Source organism: Benincasa hispida, chromosome 7, assembly GCF_027475165.1.
Source record: "Benincasa hispida cultivar pf3 chromosome 7, pf3_genome.v1.1, whole genome shotgun sequence".
Classification (NCBI taxonomy): Eukaryota; Viridiplantae; Streptophyta; class Magnoliopsida; order Cucurbitales; family Cucurbitaceae; genus Benincasa; species Benincasa hispida.
Window position 1 is genome coordinate 43,465,236 of NC_143484.1, and position 17,654 is coordinate 43,482,889.

The window sequence follows — 17,654 nt, forward strand, 5'->3', positions numbered from 1 at the left end:
ACCAACTTGTAGTTTGACCCCAAATTACTTCCACACTTCAAATAATAACCCAACCAAAAGTCAAAATGCTCAACACCCTTGGTGGACAACAGCTCTAACTCCTTCAAAGCTTCCAATCCAACTTCCCAGAACTCAGCCTTCTGGATTTTGTCCACTACACGAATCCAACAGCAACGGCGAAATCCGTTAAGAGGACAGTGGCTTTCAACAAGGACATGGCTGTGACAAAGACTAAAGACAGTGCACATCGACGGCGACTGGTTGCAGGCAACACATGGGGCGGTGCTTAGCAGAAACTGGAGAGAGAGAACCAGAGAGAACCGCACACGACTATGCGCAAGCAGCAATGGCCTACAGACACGCTATGGAGGCAGCTGACAGTTGAGCGGCAGTGGCGGCTAGGGTTCAGTTTGCGTGAGACTGAGAGGCGAGGGATTTAGTGTTTAATCTATTCCTTCAAAATTTTGAGGGGGAAAAACATTTTTTTTGCAATAACCAAACGTGTATTACAAAGCTTATAAAGTTAAAAATATAACTACAGAACCAGATCGTACAAAGAATAGATAATGAGTTCAAGCCAACATTCTAGTAAAAAGCAGATCATCTATATATTAATCACCAACTCAAGTCTCCTCACAAGCAGATTCAGAAAGGAGATTCAGCGTCCAAAGTCATTAAACTCGTTTGTAGAAGAGAACATAAGCCCTGTCATGTAAGACGTTATTCTTCCCAATTGCAGTGACAGATGCATCGTCAAATCGAAGCCATTGGTTGTCATGGTATCTAACATCTGCAGTGTAATGTCCCTTTGAGGACTCTCTTCCATGATGGGTTATGGTAGCCACAAGTTCATATTTCCTACCCTGAAAGAATTGCAGAAAGAAACAATCAGCAAACAATCTTTCTAATTTATAGTTGAGCTTACAATATAAGAATAAAAAAGAATACAAGTCTCAGAAAAATGGGAGTCCAACCAAAGCTATAAAAGACTCGAATCCAAGAGAACAAGATTAAGACCATAATTATAAGAAGGCGAAGGGAACGACGCACACAGAAAAGCATTACCTCACTACTCTCTGATTTCTCGACCCCTCTAAAAAGTCTATTATTCTGTCATATCAAATACCCCACAATACAGCAAAGAAACTAGAATGCCAGAAGCAAACAATCTCAACCGGCAAATGTAAAAGACCATAACGTAAGAGATGGTGGATTATAAGTACCTCTATGGATGATGAGACAAGAAGATCGCGGTTTAAAACCAGCTCAAGTGAGAAATGCACAGGCTTATTCAACTTGGTACTTCCATGGCTTCCATAGCCAAAACGCTTCAGGTGTAAAATCATTATCTTTGACTGTTTCTGTATCTTCACAGATTTGCTAGCAGCAACAACACCAGCCTGAAGAAAATATATCTCAGTTTTAGAAACATATGAAACTAGAAGTATGCCTAGTGAAGAGTGTTTGTGCTTATAATATGGCACCCATCAGAACTTGGATACAACGGAGTTCCAGTTCTGTCATTTTTTAATACAGAACTTCAGCCTTCCAATAACAAAAATATAGTCCATGAAGAAAAATAAATTTCAACAATAATCCTATGTCTGCCAACTACCTGCAACCTATAATTAATCTTAACCAATCACATTTTACCAAACCAATTTGAAAAAAATATCCATTCCATTAATATTAATAAAGAAGAACACCTCAGATTATTGCGTGACAAGTTTCTAAAACTGTGCAAATAAAAAAAATTTGTCCATACTCAACTAAATCAATACTTCACAAACCCAATTTCTAATTTGGAACCAAATTTTCAATCTAAAAGGTGATAGAATGGAGTAAATAGGTCTTCCTGCAGAAGAAATATCCTAAATCTCGGTTGGGCCAGAGTCATAAATGCAAGGGGCAGCGTAAATAAAATAATGAATGGAAATGAATGGAAAAACATTCATGTGGTAGATCAAAGAAAGAGGGTTCTGTAGATATATACAAGATAAGAGTATACCTTCCCAGCAGCTGATGGTCGGTACCCTTCAAGAGTTTCTGGTGCAGAAAACAAACGTAGAGCATCCTCAATAGTACGAACAGCTTCAGGGTAAATATCAAGGTGCAGTGAAAGAAAGGGCTGGACAGTAGCGGAGGCTTTATTTCCTGATCAATTTCATATCATAAACTGGATCAGAGATGATGATACCAAGAAAAAATATGTTAATATTTCAGCAATAAAACATCCAGCTTCTGCAGATAATAATCCATGTGGATGGAAACTAGATAGCCATCCCTAAAGCAACCAGAGTGATTAAGGCCCCAAATGAAAATCATCTTCTTTAAACTAAAAACTCTTTCGATTTCTTCAGAACTATAAAAACGAAGACTTGAGCCATCTCAAGCAAACAAACCAAGCAAATGGAAAATATTCAATGTAACCAAACAAGTGTTAAAAAAGCGTGGAAGACCCTATATTTATGATGACTTAAATACAATGTACATTAATCGAAGGGGAAATTGCACACATGGATCATACAGAGAGAGAGCCAAACCACGGTAGTTTGAAAGTTAAGTAGCTGCCAAAAATTCCAAACATAACAAATTAATTGGTAAGAAGCACAATAATTCCAAAAGACACTAACTAAATTCTAAATGACAATTATCTGCAACAATATTCCATTTGCAGTAAAAAGCAAAAGCAAAACAAAACCAGACCAAGAATCCATGACTTCTATGCCTGTATATGGTAAAGCATATACTACCTTTTGCTTTCACCGTGCTTTCCAGTTGCCCCCCAAAGATTTCACTCAACTCTGACGGAACAAAACTCTGTGTTCTCATTACTGCAGTTTTGTTCTTCCGCCCAACTGTCTCCCATTCATCATCTTCTGCAGAAGCAACTACAAAGGATTTACCCCCATTGGTACTTGAAGACATTCCATCAAGCTTCAGCAATTCAGCATGCATCTGATCCATGACAAAACTTAAAAATTCTTGTGCATCTTCCTGCCTGGATAAGCAGTTACGACAGGAATTTAAAATTTATTCATTTCAAGCATAAAGAGCATTTTAGAGGTGATAATTGAATCTAAAATTCTGATAGGCATCAGGTCGAGCAATGAAGGTCTCATTTCTTATTGAACTTCCAGTAAAAACTTCCCTTTAAAATGAAAAATAGAAATGAATCACTGTAAAAAAAATCATCAAAAAGGCTGCACAAATATAGAATGGCTATGCAACTTTTTTCAATATATCTTTCTTTTCTTAAACTTATGACAAAGTATAACTGAACGCTAGAACCATTAACAGATTTTAAAAATAAAAAAAAAAAACTTTTTGCCATACTGAAAAATTCTTGTACAAGTTCTATGTATTGTGAACTTGGACTTCAAAATTATATTTAACCCCTTCACAGCATTGAAATTAAAGTACAAAAAAACACGTAAATTCAGATAATTACAGTGGGTTATGCATTTCAAAAATAAAAATTACTAGTAATATAAACCTTTAGACATCCACTAAAAAATCTGACCAATAAACTTCAATATCAAACTGTCAAATATCAACTATTTAGAAACTTAATATGAACCTCATGTGAAAGGAAGTCAACAAAATAAATCACAAGATAATCATAACTCACATGAGATAAAGATCAGAAGAATGAAATATCTGCACAAGGTGCAGATAATTCTACAATTTTTACAATTTTGAATAATATTACGTCTATGATGAACAATACCAAAAAAGAAAAGACACCACTATATCAATGGTTACATTCAGCTTGACTGTGAATTTAACATTAAAAAATCCACACAACAACGGATAAGAGTCCAGCCTTGAAATGAAAAGATATTAGCAAAAAAATCCACAAACCTTGGACGGCCCAAGATACTGCTGGGTAGATCTGGACTAAAATTTTTAAGAACACCATCAAACATAAGAGGGCTAAAAGGCTTCCCAAAAGCAGCCACATCCTTATTCAGAACAGTTGAACTAGGTACTTCAAAGGCAGATATGAACTCTACAAATGCAGTTAGCGTGGAATAACCAGCCTGAAAAATAAATATCAAAAATCAAGAGTTTGCCATATATTTACAGAAACAACAGTCATTAATCATATGACTTGAAATCTATTTGCTTCTTGTTTTCTTTATATCACTGTAATATTATAATAGGAAGGGCATGGACCTTGGGGATTTCACGATTCCTTAAGTTTCTCAAAAGATCAACAAAAGGAGGACAGGATAAAAGAGCCTGCAGAGTTGAGTTCAGAAAGCATAAGTTCCCTGGATTTATTAAACCTCGAGGTAGGAGCTTAGTGGAGGAGGTAACAGAGACATTGGATGCCCTCCTGAAATTCTCTTTGAGAACATTTTCTTGCAAATGATCAATACTACCGTTTTCCTTGCTATCTTCTGTTATCAGTCTTGAAAACTGATTTAAAGAATTGTTATGACCATTTGATACACATAATGACGAAGCGCCGTTGTCGTCTACTTTCATTGTTGTCACCCCATTAGTGCAAGGGAAGCTTTGATTGAAATTGTAATTGCTTCCATTCTCCTTTGGCACTCCTGATTCTCGGGGAGAATGACTCTTTCTTCTTTGGACAGTTTCCAGTTCAGTATCATCCTTAGCTAAATCAGTGGACCCAAAAGTAATGGATCCTGTTAATGAACCAGAAGGTCCTTTCAGTTCACTGTCAGCAGAACTGCCCAATGATTTTCCTTCTGTAAAATTCAGAGAACCAAATTGCACGTTTACATTGTTGACCAGCTTTCCAGTATTAACATTGGACTTGGGTGGCATCCATGAATTGGTTTCGTCTTCAGTGAAAGACCCGAATAATAGAACCTAATAGGAAACAGAGAAGTCCATAAGTCCAAAGGTCTCAAACAAATCAATGCAGAAACCATTAACAAATACAATGACATTATTTAAATCTATTTTTTCGGTCTTAGCTACTAAATGCCATGTAACAGAACCAAAAACGAAACTAACGTCAAATAATCAATTGAGAAAATAAGAACAAAAGACAGTAAAAACCCATCTAAACTCGAAGAAAGTTTACATATATCAACGTGTTAAACCATGCATCGCTTTAGATGCTTCCTAAAATCAACATAGTTTTTACTCTCGACTGTACAATGCATAATTCAGCCATGTATTTACGTGGGTCTATGAAACATTCTCGATGCACCACTGAAAGTGTAGATGTACACCCATATGAAACATTCTTCTTTTTTTTTCATAAATAACAATGAGCCAAAGGAGTAAACTTGATGGAATACTTGCAGTTGCCGTTGTAGTTGCAGTTGCATGCTTGTTATCAAATAAAACCATAAACTCTAAACAACGAAGCAAAACTTAGAAACCCAATAAAAGTAAATGAAATAAAAGAAAAGGGGCACCTTAGAATCGCTCATGTCTGAAAGTGGTGGATTGGAAGTGCAAGGAAAAAAGCCTGAGATCAAAACAGGGGTTTTGACAATAAAGAAGGAGAAAAGGAAGGAGGCATATAGGGGAAGAACCGGAGTGAATGGCTAGGGTTTTAGAAGACCCTGAAGGATGAGGAGCAGATAAAGGCAAACCACCGACTGAAGACATGAAAGGAGAAGAAACAGAGCAGTGGGAGAAGAGAGAGAGCGTTTGACAATGGAACCCTCTCTATGGCCCTCCTCGCCGACCAGAACCACACCACAGAGCATCGACTACGCTCCAACGAGATGAAGATGAAGAAGAAGAAGAAGAAGAAGAACAGAAAATTGCGTTCCCCAATCCGTGTAGGGCTTTGAATTATATTTGGAAATTGGAAGCCCTAGCTTCGGATGGGCCGATAATTTATTTCCATTAACAAATTATAAACTTGTTTACGGTTTAGTTCACAGATATTTATAGTAATTCTTTTATGGAGTTATTTACTTAATTTTCCTTTTTTTTTTCCCTATTTTACCCTTTGTTTGGAATCAACCAAGTACAAGAAATTATTTTAAATTTTTTTATTGTGTTTGAAACCTGAAGGATCTAAAATTATGTAAATAAAATTTTTTGCTTTAATGGAAATTCGAAAAGAAAACAAAATTAAAATATTTATTAACATAGACTTTAATTACGATTAGTTAATTAAAAATAATTATATGATAAGGTTAAAAGTAATTTAACTTTAAATTCAATATATTTCAACCATATTAGTTTTTTAAAACAATTGGAATTGAAACCTAGTCGATTATATTTCTTAGAATAACAAACGATAGATTAATTTAAAATTCTCAAAAACATCGAGTTTCAAACGGGGTGTTTGAGATAAATAGTTGGTTATTATAGTGTTAATATTATTATAATTGGGTTTATAATAGTTTGTAGTTTGAACTATAATAATATGTGTTTAAGGTGTAAATTATTTGAAATAGTAAATGTTATAACAAATATATATATATATATATATATATATATATAAAATACTAAAAACAATAGCAAATAGTAAATAATATAACAAATATGGATTTTGAAATAGTGTTCACTAAAGCTAATTTGATACTACAAAATAATATTTATTGTAGCAATGAGTGGTTATTATAATGTTCGTATAGTTCACATCCCAAACACCCCTTAATATTTCAAAACCAAACTTTTAAGCATCTATTTTTGTCTCAACAATTGTTAAAATAATTGTTTTGATTCTTTTTGTTTTTTATTAATATTATGTAGTTTTAAATAATTGTGCTTAATTAGATGGTGTGCACATGTTAGCCAAATGATTGTTATTTTTAAAGTTTGAAGATAAAATATATATTTTTTGAAATACATTGAACTAAAATATATATAATTTTAAAAAAAAAACTCAACTAGCAAAAAATATTTTTAAGAATAATTTTGAAATTAGTTTAAAGTGTTTAATAGTCGTCTTTTATAGTAATTTGATATTGTAGGATTGTCTAAGGATGATCATGTCATCTTCATAAACCTGCATGTCACAGACATCCAGAAGACTTATTTTTTAATAGTCCCGCCATAATATAGAAAGAAGCATTGTTTGCACCTAGTTGGTCCGCCATAATATAGAAAGAAGCATTGTTTGCACCTACTTGGTTAAACCAACTAGCTTGACTATCTCAATAAACATTGAACAATATTTTTCTATATGCATGAAATCACGTCATTTTTTGTCATGTTTTATTTTTATTTTTATTTTTTTTGTGTGTGTTTGAACATGTAGAATGCCCTTACTGGCAACCTTAATTTTTGTGCATGTTCGACTCATATGTTTCACGACCGTTAAAAGTATGGTGTAAGGTTATTGATTAAATAAATAATAGTATTTTGTCCACATTGAGTGTAATAGTTATTTGAAAAAAATTGTAAAATATATTTTTATTTATCGAGTTTCACATCTCAAATGAGTGTTGAAAATTTGAAAAAGTATGTGTAGTTGAATGGCGGAACAAAATGTTAAACAAACAACACCGACGACAACGATAATAACAATGCATGTTTTTTTAGGCTACAAAACTATGAAACCCGGATTTCTATTTTCCTTACTTAAGCAAGTGATAAAAGAAATTAACAAGTGAAAGTTAAATCCTAAGTTAAGGGGAAGGAAATTTCTAAGTGTTAAGTAGATTTTCCTTGAATAATTTAAGTTGAGCTTTAATTGGTAAAATTGTAATGAAATTTTATAATAAGTAGGTTGATGAGAAAGTTAGTGTGGAATGGTGAAGAAGGAATGGGGATTTGAAAAGAAAAATATGGAAATTGAGTTTGGAAAATTTCGGAAAAAATTCGGCTAAGTATAGAGAAGTTATATGAAATGCGTTATGGCCGAAGAAAGGATTGAAGAACTGAGAAAAATATGGAAAATTATTTTGGGGAAAATCTGGAAAAAAAAAAAAAAAAAACGTGTAGAAGTTGCACGGAGACAAACAATGTTAGCTAAAAGCGAGATTGTTGAGAGAGGGATCAGCGAAATCGTTGAGAGCAAGATTTTGAGCAAGAAAGATTGGAGAGAGCGAGATTGGAGAGAGCAAGACCAGTGAGAAAGAGGGAGAGAGCGAGATTTTGAGCTAGAAAGTTGAAGAGAGCGAGAGTAGAAAGAGCGAGAAAGTGGGAGAGAGCGAGAGCGCCTATGCGTTAGCCTTGCTTTGTCCCGATTCGAACGTCACGCCCACGCCTCGCCTATGCATTGAACGGCCGAGCAAGCTTCTGGGCGATGTATTTGGACGCGTTGGGGTGGATTATGCATTTAAAAACCCTAATTTGAATACAAACAAAGCTTGAAGACGTAAGGGCAAACGTCAATTAAAATCTAGGTGTCCGATTAAGAGAAATTCTTAAACCCTAAGAAATTGTGTTGGATGCGTTTGGGAAGAACACATTGAACCAAGGTGAAGTCAGCTTACGTTGATAAAGGGAGGATTAAACATTTGGCCATGCAGCCAAGTAGGTGTTGTCAATCCCACGAGCAATTTGAACGCCTATAAATAGGGAGTTGGGATTTCATTTTCAAATCACACAAAAATCATAAATTTCGTAGAGAAAGTAGAGGGTAGTGAGGGTTCAAAGGAATGTGTCAACTTTGGACGAGAGATCTTCCAATCTACTCGTGCGTTTGGAGTGATTCTAAAGCCATCTGAAAGCTCTGGAAGTCTAGTTTTTAGAGTAGGGCTGTCGGAGGAAAAGGCTCAAAGGAACTGGGCTGGAGGTTGAGAAGAAGGCAGAAGGGTCAGACTGTCGGATCAGTCTGGCCAGTCTTGAAGATTTTGAGATTCCGGCCAAACCATGAGAATTATGAGCTGAAAGTTTAGGGTAAGATTCCTAAGACATTTTAGAATAAGTTTGTAGAAGGAAGTATTTCCAAATAAGGTTCGAACTATGAGTAATCTAAGTTGTAATTGAATCTGGATTTTAGGGGTGAAAAAGGGACCCGAGGAGCTACTAGAGTGAAAAGTTCCTAAGAATCGAGGTGAGTGGCTAAAATGTTTTCGAACTAAAACGTTTTTAAACTTTTGATTACAAACATTTTACAGAAAGCATGTTTGCAAAAATATTCTCATGCCTACTAGTTTTATAAAGTGGTTTCCAAGCAAGTTTGAATTGTGATTTGAACGCATGCATATTGTTGAAAAACTATTTACATATGTATATGTATTGATTTTATCCAGCATGCGTTACCATCTTTAAAGCCATGTTGTATATGTGTTATACTGTACATGCTTTAAAGAGAAAAGTTGTTTATAAATAGTTTTGGTAAAATGCGATGCCGAAGTACAAGGAGAAGGCATCCACCCAACTAGATACTGAAGTACAAGGAGAAGGTATCTATTGGTACTGAAGTACGTTTTGGTACTGAAGTACGTTGGAGAAGGTATCCTAGTAGCTCGATACTGAAGTACAAGGAGAAGGTATCTGAGCAGTAGTACCTAATGTGGCCACAGGTGAATAAAGTCAGAGATTGAGCAAAAGGGTTCTCTCTGGACTAGCAGTTGGTGTTGGGATTATTTTACCAGTTATAAGTACTTTGATTTGAGAAATGATTTTATTGTTTTATGTTTAAAATAGCTTTACATGTTTTACGCTTGGAAAACGTTTATGCTACAGTACAAGTACTGTAAAAGTTTATGTTTCAGTTAAAAACTCATTACTGAAATCATGCATAAGAATTTACTATGTTTTCTCGGTCACTCACTGGGCATAAGCTCACCCCGTTTTCAAATGTTTTTGTTCTTCCCCCTTACAGGTAGCAGTCAAATCCTCTGAAGACAGCTCAGTATCTGCTCTGCCACTAAAGGACGAAAAGACTTGTAACAGTTTGCTAGGTGGTTACTGTTAATATTGTACATATGTTGCTATTGTTAATATAAGGACTATGGGTTTGTGGGTTTTGGGACTTGTAAATCTAGTATTGTAATGACTCTAAACATATTATGTTTCTAAGTTAATAAATTGTGGCCTAAAGACGTTCCGTTGCATATGAATTATAATTGGATCAGAGTTATTCTGCAAGAGTTATTAGGCAGTAAGTGTCAATCCAAGGGTTGGTAACTGCTGCAGTCACGCCTTTCTCTAAGCTAAGAAGGTGGTCTGGGACGGGGTGTGATAGTTTGGTATCAGAGCAAACTGTACATGTTGTATATGTTGATTTTTATCAACATATGTAAATAGTTTTTCAACAATATGCATGCGTTCAAATCACAATTCAAACTTGCTTGAAACCACTTTATAAAACTAGTAGGCATGAGAATTATTTTCGCAAACATGCTTTCTGTAAAATGTTTGTAATCAAACAGTTTAAAAACGTTTTAGTTCGAAAACATTTTAGCCACTCACCTCTAATTCTTAGGAACTTTTCACTCTAGTAGCTCCTCGGGTCCCTTTTTCACCCCTAGAATCTAGATTCAACTTACAACTTAGATTACTCATAGTTTTGAACCTTATTTGGAAATACTTCCTTCTACAAACTTATTCTAAATTGTCTTAGAAATCTTACCCTAAACTTTCATCTCAGAATTTCTCGTGGTTTGGCCGAAATCTCAAAATCTTCAAGACTGGCCCAGACTGATCCGACAGTCTGACCCTTCTGCATTATTCTCAACCTCCAGCCCAATTCCTTTGAGCATTTTCCTCTGACAGCCCTATTCTGAAAACTAGAATTCCAGAGCTTTCAGATGGCTTTAGAATCACTCCAAACACACGAGTAGATTGGAAGATCTCCTCGTCCAAAGTTGACACATTCCCATAAATCCTCACTACCCTCTACTTTCTCCACAAAATTTATGATTTTTGTGTGATTTGAAAATGAAATCCCAATCCCTATTTATAAGCATTCAAATTACTCGTGGGATTGACAGCACCTACTTGGCTGCATGGCTAAATGTTTAATCCTCCCTTTATCAACGTAAGCTAACTTCACCTTGGTTCAATGTGTTTTTCCCAAACGCATCCAACACAATTTCTTAGGGTTTTAGAATTTCTCTTAATCGGACACCTAGATTTTAATTGACGTTTGCCCTTACGTCTTCAAACTTTGTTTGTATTCGAATTAGGGTTTTTAAATGCATAATCCACCCCAATGCGTCCAAATACATCACCCAAAAGCTTGCTCGGCCATTCAATGCATAGGTGAGGCGTGGGCGTGACGTTCGAATGCAGCACCGGACAAGGCGTGGCTGACGTATGGGCTGCTCTCACTCTCTCCCACTTTCTCGCTACTCTCGCTTTCTCCACTCTCTCTCTCTCCCACTTTCTCGCTCAAAATCTCACTCTCCCCACTCTTGCTCTCTTCAACTTTCTAGCTCAAAATCTCGTTTTCTCCAATATTTCTTGCTCAAAATCTTGCTCTTAATGATCTCGCTCTCAACGATCTCGCTCTTAGCTACTGCGAACATTGTTTATCTCTGTGCAATTTCTACACGATTGTGCCACTAGTCACTTACCTTCCAGTGCTTTGTGTACAACACGCATTTCACATAAATTTTCCATACTTAGCCAAATTTCCCAAACTCAATGTCCATATTTTTCTTTTCAAATCTTCATTCCTTCTTCACCATTTCACACTAACTTTCTCATAAACCTACTCAACTTATTTATACCAATTTAAATAGGGACACACAATTAAGTGGAAAATTAAGACAATTTAAATAAGAAAACATACTTAAGTGTAAAATTGGGATTCAAGGTTCACATTTACCTCCTCCTTATAAAAATTTCATCCTCGAAATTTTGCCACAAGTTTGTCAGTTAAACAACTGCGGATACTTATTTCTGATTTGCTCCTCAACTTCCCATGTTGCTTCTTCTATAGCATGATTTCGCCATAGCACCTTTAGTAATGGGATTGTCTTATTCCTCAAGACTTGTTCCTTTCTGTCCATAATCTCCATTGGTTCCTTTTTATATGACAAATTCTCTTTCAACTGTACCGGTTGCTCAGATAATATATATGAGTAGGGTTTGGCACATACTTTTTAAGCATTGCCACATGAAACACATCATGAACATGAGATAATTCTGGAGGTAAATCCAATCGATATGCCATTGGATCAATCCTTTCTATTATCTCATAGGGTCCAATATATCTCGGGCTTAACTTCCCTTTTCTACCGAACCTGAGTATTCCTTTCTACTGAGATAACTTCAAAAATACTTTATCACCCATTTCAAACTCTAATTACCTTCTTCGCTTATCAGCATAACTTTTCTGCCTATCTCGAGTTGTCTTAAGATTATCTCTTGTAATCTTAATGTTATCTGACGTCTATTGTACAAGTTCTGGACCTAGTAATTTCTTTTCACCGACTTCATTCCAGCATATCGGAGTCCTACATGGTCTTTCGTATAGGGCTTCATATGGTGCCATTCCGATACTCGAATGGTAGTTGTTGTTATACGCAAATTCAATTAACGACAGATGCGTATCCCAACTGCCTTTGAATTGCAACACACATGCCCTCAACATGTCTTCCAATGTCTGGATTGTCCGTTCAGACTGACCATCCGTCTGTGGATGAAAAGCGGTACTGAAATATAACTTGGTCCCCATAGCTTTCTGCAAACTAGGCCAAAACTTTGATGTAAATCTGGAGTCTCGATCTGATACAATTGAAACTGGAGCTCCAAACTGACTTACGACTCGATCAACATATAGCTTAGCTAGTTGGTCCCGGGTATAAGTGGCTTTAATAGGTAAAAACTTAGCTGTTTTTGTCAATCTATCCACAATTACCCATATACCATCATAGCTTGCTGGTGTCTTAGGTAATCCATACAAGAAATCCATCGTAATATGTTCCCACTTCCATTCTGGTACTGGGAGTGGATTAAGTAATCCTGCTGGTTTCTGTCTCTCTGGTTTAACTTGTTGACATATTAGACACTTGTCAACATACTTCGCTATTTCTTTTTTCATACCCGGCCACCAGTACGATTTCTTTAATGTTCTGTACATCTTCGTACTGCCTGGGTGCATAGCATATGCCGAACTATGTGCTTCTTCTAGGATAGCTTGTCTAAGAGCTAAGTCCTTAGGTACGCAAATCCTACCCTCCTTTAGTAGCACTTTGTCTGTTCTTAGTTGATAGTCCGTCCTCAATCCTTTATCCACTTCTTCAGCTAACTTCTTCAGATCAGAATCCTTTAATTGCTCATGTAGAATATTTTCTACAAGAGTAGGACGCATTTGAAATAAGGCTAGTAATCCTCCTTTTCGATCGATTGATAATGTTGCCCTAGCATTATACAACTCATAGATCAATCTACCCTTCACTGAATTAATACCAGCTCTAGCTGATCTAGTTTTTCGACTTAAGGCATCAGCTACCACATTTGCTTTACCTGGGTGATAGTCAATTGTACAGTCATAATCTTTAATCAATTCAAGCCATCTTCTCTGTCTTAGGTTTAGTTCCTTTTGATCAAAGATATGCTTTAGACTCTTATGGTCTGTAAATATATGACATCGCTTCACCAAACAGGTAATGTCTCCACAATTTTAGAGCTAACACAACTGCTGCTAACTCTAAGTCGTGTGTAGGGTAATTGCATTCATGCTTCTTTAACTGTCGCGAAGCATAGGCTACTACTTTTCCCTCCTGCATCAGCACACATCCTAATCCTTGTCGGGATGCATCACAATAAACTTCAAACCCCTTACCTGGTGTAGGTAGAGTTAATACTGGTGCTGATACTAACCTTTGTTTCAGCACTTGGAAACTATGCTCGCATTCTGGCGACCATTCAAACTTTGCATCTTTTCTGGTCAAGGTTTGTCAATGGAAGGGCTATCTTAGAGAAACCCTCCACGAATCTCCTATAATAATCTCTAAACCCAGAAAACTGCGTACTTCGGTTACATTCAGGGGTCGTTCCCAATTAACTACTGCTTCTATCTTTTGGGAATCAACACTAACTCCGTCAGCTGAAACTATATGCCCAAGAAATATGACTTGATTTAACCAAAAATCACACTTACTAAATTTGGCATATAACTTCTTTTCTCTTAAAGTTTGTAATACCATCCTTAGATGTTCTTTGTGTTTTTTCGCACTACTGGAATACACTAGTATGTCATCTATGAATACTATCACAAACTGATCCAGATAAGAATGGAATATCCTATTCATCAGTAACTATTTTATCCAGCATGCGTTATCATCTTTAAAACCATGTTGTATATGTGTTATACTGTACATGCTTTAAAGAGAAAAGTTGTTTATAAATAACAACTTACTGCTTAAAACCTCTTAGCCTAGAGAAGGGCGTGACTGCAGCAGTTATCAACCCTTAGGCTGACACTTACTGCCTAAAAACTCTTGCGGAATAACTCTGATACCAAATACAAATTATATGCAACGGGACGGCTGTAGGCCCACAATTTATTAACTTAGAAACTTAATATGTTTAGAGTATTTACAACATTAGATTTACAAGTCCCAAAACCCACAAACCCTAGTCCCTATATGAACAATAGTAACATGTGTACAATATTAACAGTAACCACCTAGCAAACATTACAAGTCTTTTCGTCCTTTAGTGGCAGAGCAGATACTGAGCTGTCTTCAGAGGATTTAACCGCTACCTGGGGGGGGGGGGGGACAAAAACATTTGAAAATGGGGTGAGCCTACGCCCAGTGAATGACTGAGAAAACATAGTAAATTCTCATGCATGATTTCAGTAATGAGTTTTTAACTAAAACATAAACTTTCAGTACTTGTACTGCAACATAAACGTTTTTCAAGCATAAAACATGTAAAGTTGTATTAAACATAAAACAATAAAAGCATTTCTCAAATCAAAGTACTTTATAACTGGTAAAATAATCCCGACATCAACTGCTAGTCCAGAGAGAACCCTCTTGTTCAATCTCCAACTTAGTTCACCTGTGGCCACATTAGGTACTACTGCTCAGATACCTTCTCCTTGTACTTCAGTATCGAGCTACTAGGATACCTTCTCCAACGTACTTTAGTATCCCGTTGGCTTGGTACCTTCTCAAACGTACTTCAGTACCAATAGATACCTTCTCCTTGTACTTCAGTATCTAGTTGGGTGGATGTCTTCTCCTTGTACTTCGACATCACATTTTACCAAAACTATTTATAAACAACTTTTCCCTTTAAAGCATGTACAATATAACATATATACAACATGGCTTTAGAGATGGTAATGCATGCTGGATAAAATCAATACATATACATATGTAAATAGTTTTTCAACAATATGCATGCGTTCAAATCACAATTCAAACTTGCTTAGAAACCACTTTATAAAACTAGTAGGCATGAGAATATTTTTGCAAACATGCTTTCTGTAAAACGTTTGTAATCAAACCAGTTTAAAAACATTCTAGTTTGAAAACATTTTAGCCACTCACCTTGAATTCTTAGGAACTTTTCACTCTAGTAGCTCCTCGGGTCCCTTTTTCACCCCTAGAATCCAGATTCAACTTACAACTTAGATTACTCATAGTTCCGAACCTTATTTGGAAATACTTCTTTCTACAAACGTATTCTAAAATGTCTTAAGAATCTTACCCTAAACTTTCAGCTCAAAATTTCTCATGGTTTGGCCGAAATCTCATAATCTTCAAAACTGGCCTAAACTGATCTGATAGTCTAACCCTTCTACCTTCTTCTCAACCTCCAGCCCAGTTCCTTTGAGCTTTTTCCTCCGACAACCCTACTCTGAAAACTAGACTTCTACAGTTTTCAGATGGCTTTGGAATCACTCCAAACACACGAGTAGATTGGAAGATCTCCTCGTCTAAATTTGACACATTCCTCTGAACCCTCACTGCCCTTACTTTCTCTACGAAATTTATGATTTTTGTGTGATTTGAAAATGAAATCCCAACTCTCCATTTATAAGCATTCAAATTGCTTGTGGGATTGACAACATCTACTTGGCTGCATGGCCAAATGTTTAATCCTCCCTTTATCAACGTAAGCTGACTTCACCTTGGTTCAATGTGTTCTTACCAAACGTATCCAACACAATTTCTTAGGGTTTAAGAATTTCTCTTAATCGGACACCTATATTTTAATTGACGTTTACTCTTACGTCTTCAAGCTTTGTTTGTATTCGAATTAGTATTTTTAAATGCATAACCCACCCCAACGCGTCCAAATACATCGTCCAGAAGCTTGCTCGGTCGTTCAATGCATAGGCAAGGCCCTTCGATCGCGTGGGTGTGACGTTCGAATGCAGCACCGGACAAGGCGTGGCTGACGCACAGGCTGCTCTCGCTCTTTCCCACTTTCTCGCTCAAAATCTTGCTCTCTCCAACTTTCTAACTCAAAATCTCGCTCTCTCTACTCTCGCTCAAAATCTCGCTCTCTCTACTCTCACTCTCTCCTTCTTTCTCGCTGGTCTTGATCTCAATGATCTCGCTGATCTCACTCTCAACGATCTCGCTCTTAGCTACTGCGAACATTGTTTGTCTCCGTGAAATTTCTACACAATTGTGCCACTAGTCACTTGCCTTCCAGTGCTTTGTGCACAACACGCATTTCACATCAATTTTCCATGCTTAGCCAATTTTTCCCAAATTTCCCAAACTCAATGTCCATATTTTTCTTTTCAAATCCCCATTCCTTCTTCACCATTTCACACTAACTTTCTCATCAACCTACTCAACTTATTTATACAAATTTAAATAGGGACACACAATTAAGTGGAAAATTAAGACAATTTAAATAAGAAAACACACTTAAGTGTAAAATTGGGATTCAGGGTTCACATTTACCTCCTCATAAAAATGTTGTCCTCGAAATTTCACCACAAGTTCGTCAGTTAAACAACTGCAGATACTTATTTCTGATTTTCTCCTCAACTTCCCATGTTGCTTCTTCTATAGCATGATTTCGCCATAGCACCTTTACTAATGGGATTGTCTTATTCCTCAAGACTTGTTCCTTTCTATCCAGAATCTCCACTGGTTCCTCCTTATACGACAAACTCTCTTTCAACTGTACCAGTTGCTCAGATAATATATGAGTAAGGTCTGGCACATACTTTCTATGCATTGCCACATGAAACACATCATGAACACGAGATAATTCCGGAGGTAAATCCAATCGATATGCCATTGGACCAATCCTTTCTATTATCTCATAGGGTCCAATATATCTTGGGCTTAACTTCCTTTTTCTACCGAATCTGAGTATCCCTTTCCACGAAGATAATTTTAGAAATACTCTATCACCCATTTCAAACTCTAATTCTCTTCTCCGCTTATCAGCATAACTTTTCTACCTATCTCGAGCCGTCTTAAGATTATCTCTTATAATCTTAATGTTATCTGATGTCTGTTGTACAAGTTCCGGATCTAGTAATTTTCTTTCACCGGCTTCATTCCAGCATATCGGAGTCCTATATGGTTTTCCGTATAGGGCTTCATATGGTGCCATTCCGATACTCGAGTGGTAGTTGTTGTTATATGCAAATTCAATTAACGACAGATGCGTATCCCAACTGCTTTTGAATTGCAACACACATGCCCTCAGCATATCTTCTAATGTCTGGATTGTCCGCTCAGACTAACCATCCATCTGAAGGACATACACATAAGTATCCGCAGTTGTTAAACTGACGGACTTGTGGTGAAATTTCGAGTACAAAATTTTTATAAGGAGGAGGTAAATGTGAATCCCGAATCCCAATTTTACACTTA

General features: G+C 36.4%; 2 protein-coding genes across 2 annotated transcripts; both read right to left on the reverse strand.

Annotated features, from left to right (window-relative positions):
* Window positions 1–462: 462 nt before the first annotated feature.
* On the reverse strand, window positions 463–5,881 carry UBP24 (ubiquitin-specific protease 24). The gene is made up of 7 exons (XM_039036687.2): window positions 5,403–5,881; window positions 4,180–4,845; window positions 3,865–4,043; window positions 2,754–3,001; window positions 2,009–2,154; window positions 1,224–1,400; window positions 463–863 (listed from the first exon to the last, which is right to left on the reverse strand). Exons 1-7 carry the CDS (start codon window positions 5,415–5,417, stop codon window positions 675–677), a joined length of 1,620 nt encoding a protein of 539 aa, XP_038892615.1. The 5' UTR covers window positions 5,418–5,881; the 3' UTR covers window positions 463–674.
* A 10,889-nt stretch (window positions 5,882–16,770) lies between these two features.
* On the reverse strand, window positions 16,771–17,391 carry LOC150035182 (uncharacterized). Its single transcript, XM_090315261.1, has 2 exons — window positions 17,237–17,391; window positions 16,771–17,140 (listed from the first exon to the last, which is right to left on the reverse strand). The coding sequence occupies exons 1-2, from the start codon at window positions 17,389–17,391 to the stop codon at window positions 16,771–16,773; spliced, it is 525 nt and encodes a 174-aa protein (XP_090171387.1).
* Window positions 17,392–17,654: the final 263 nt, after the last annotated feature.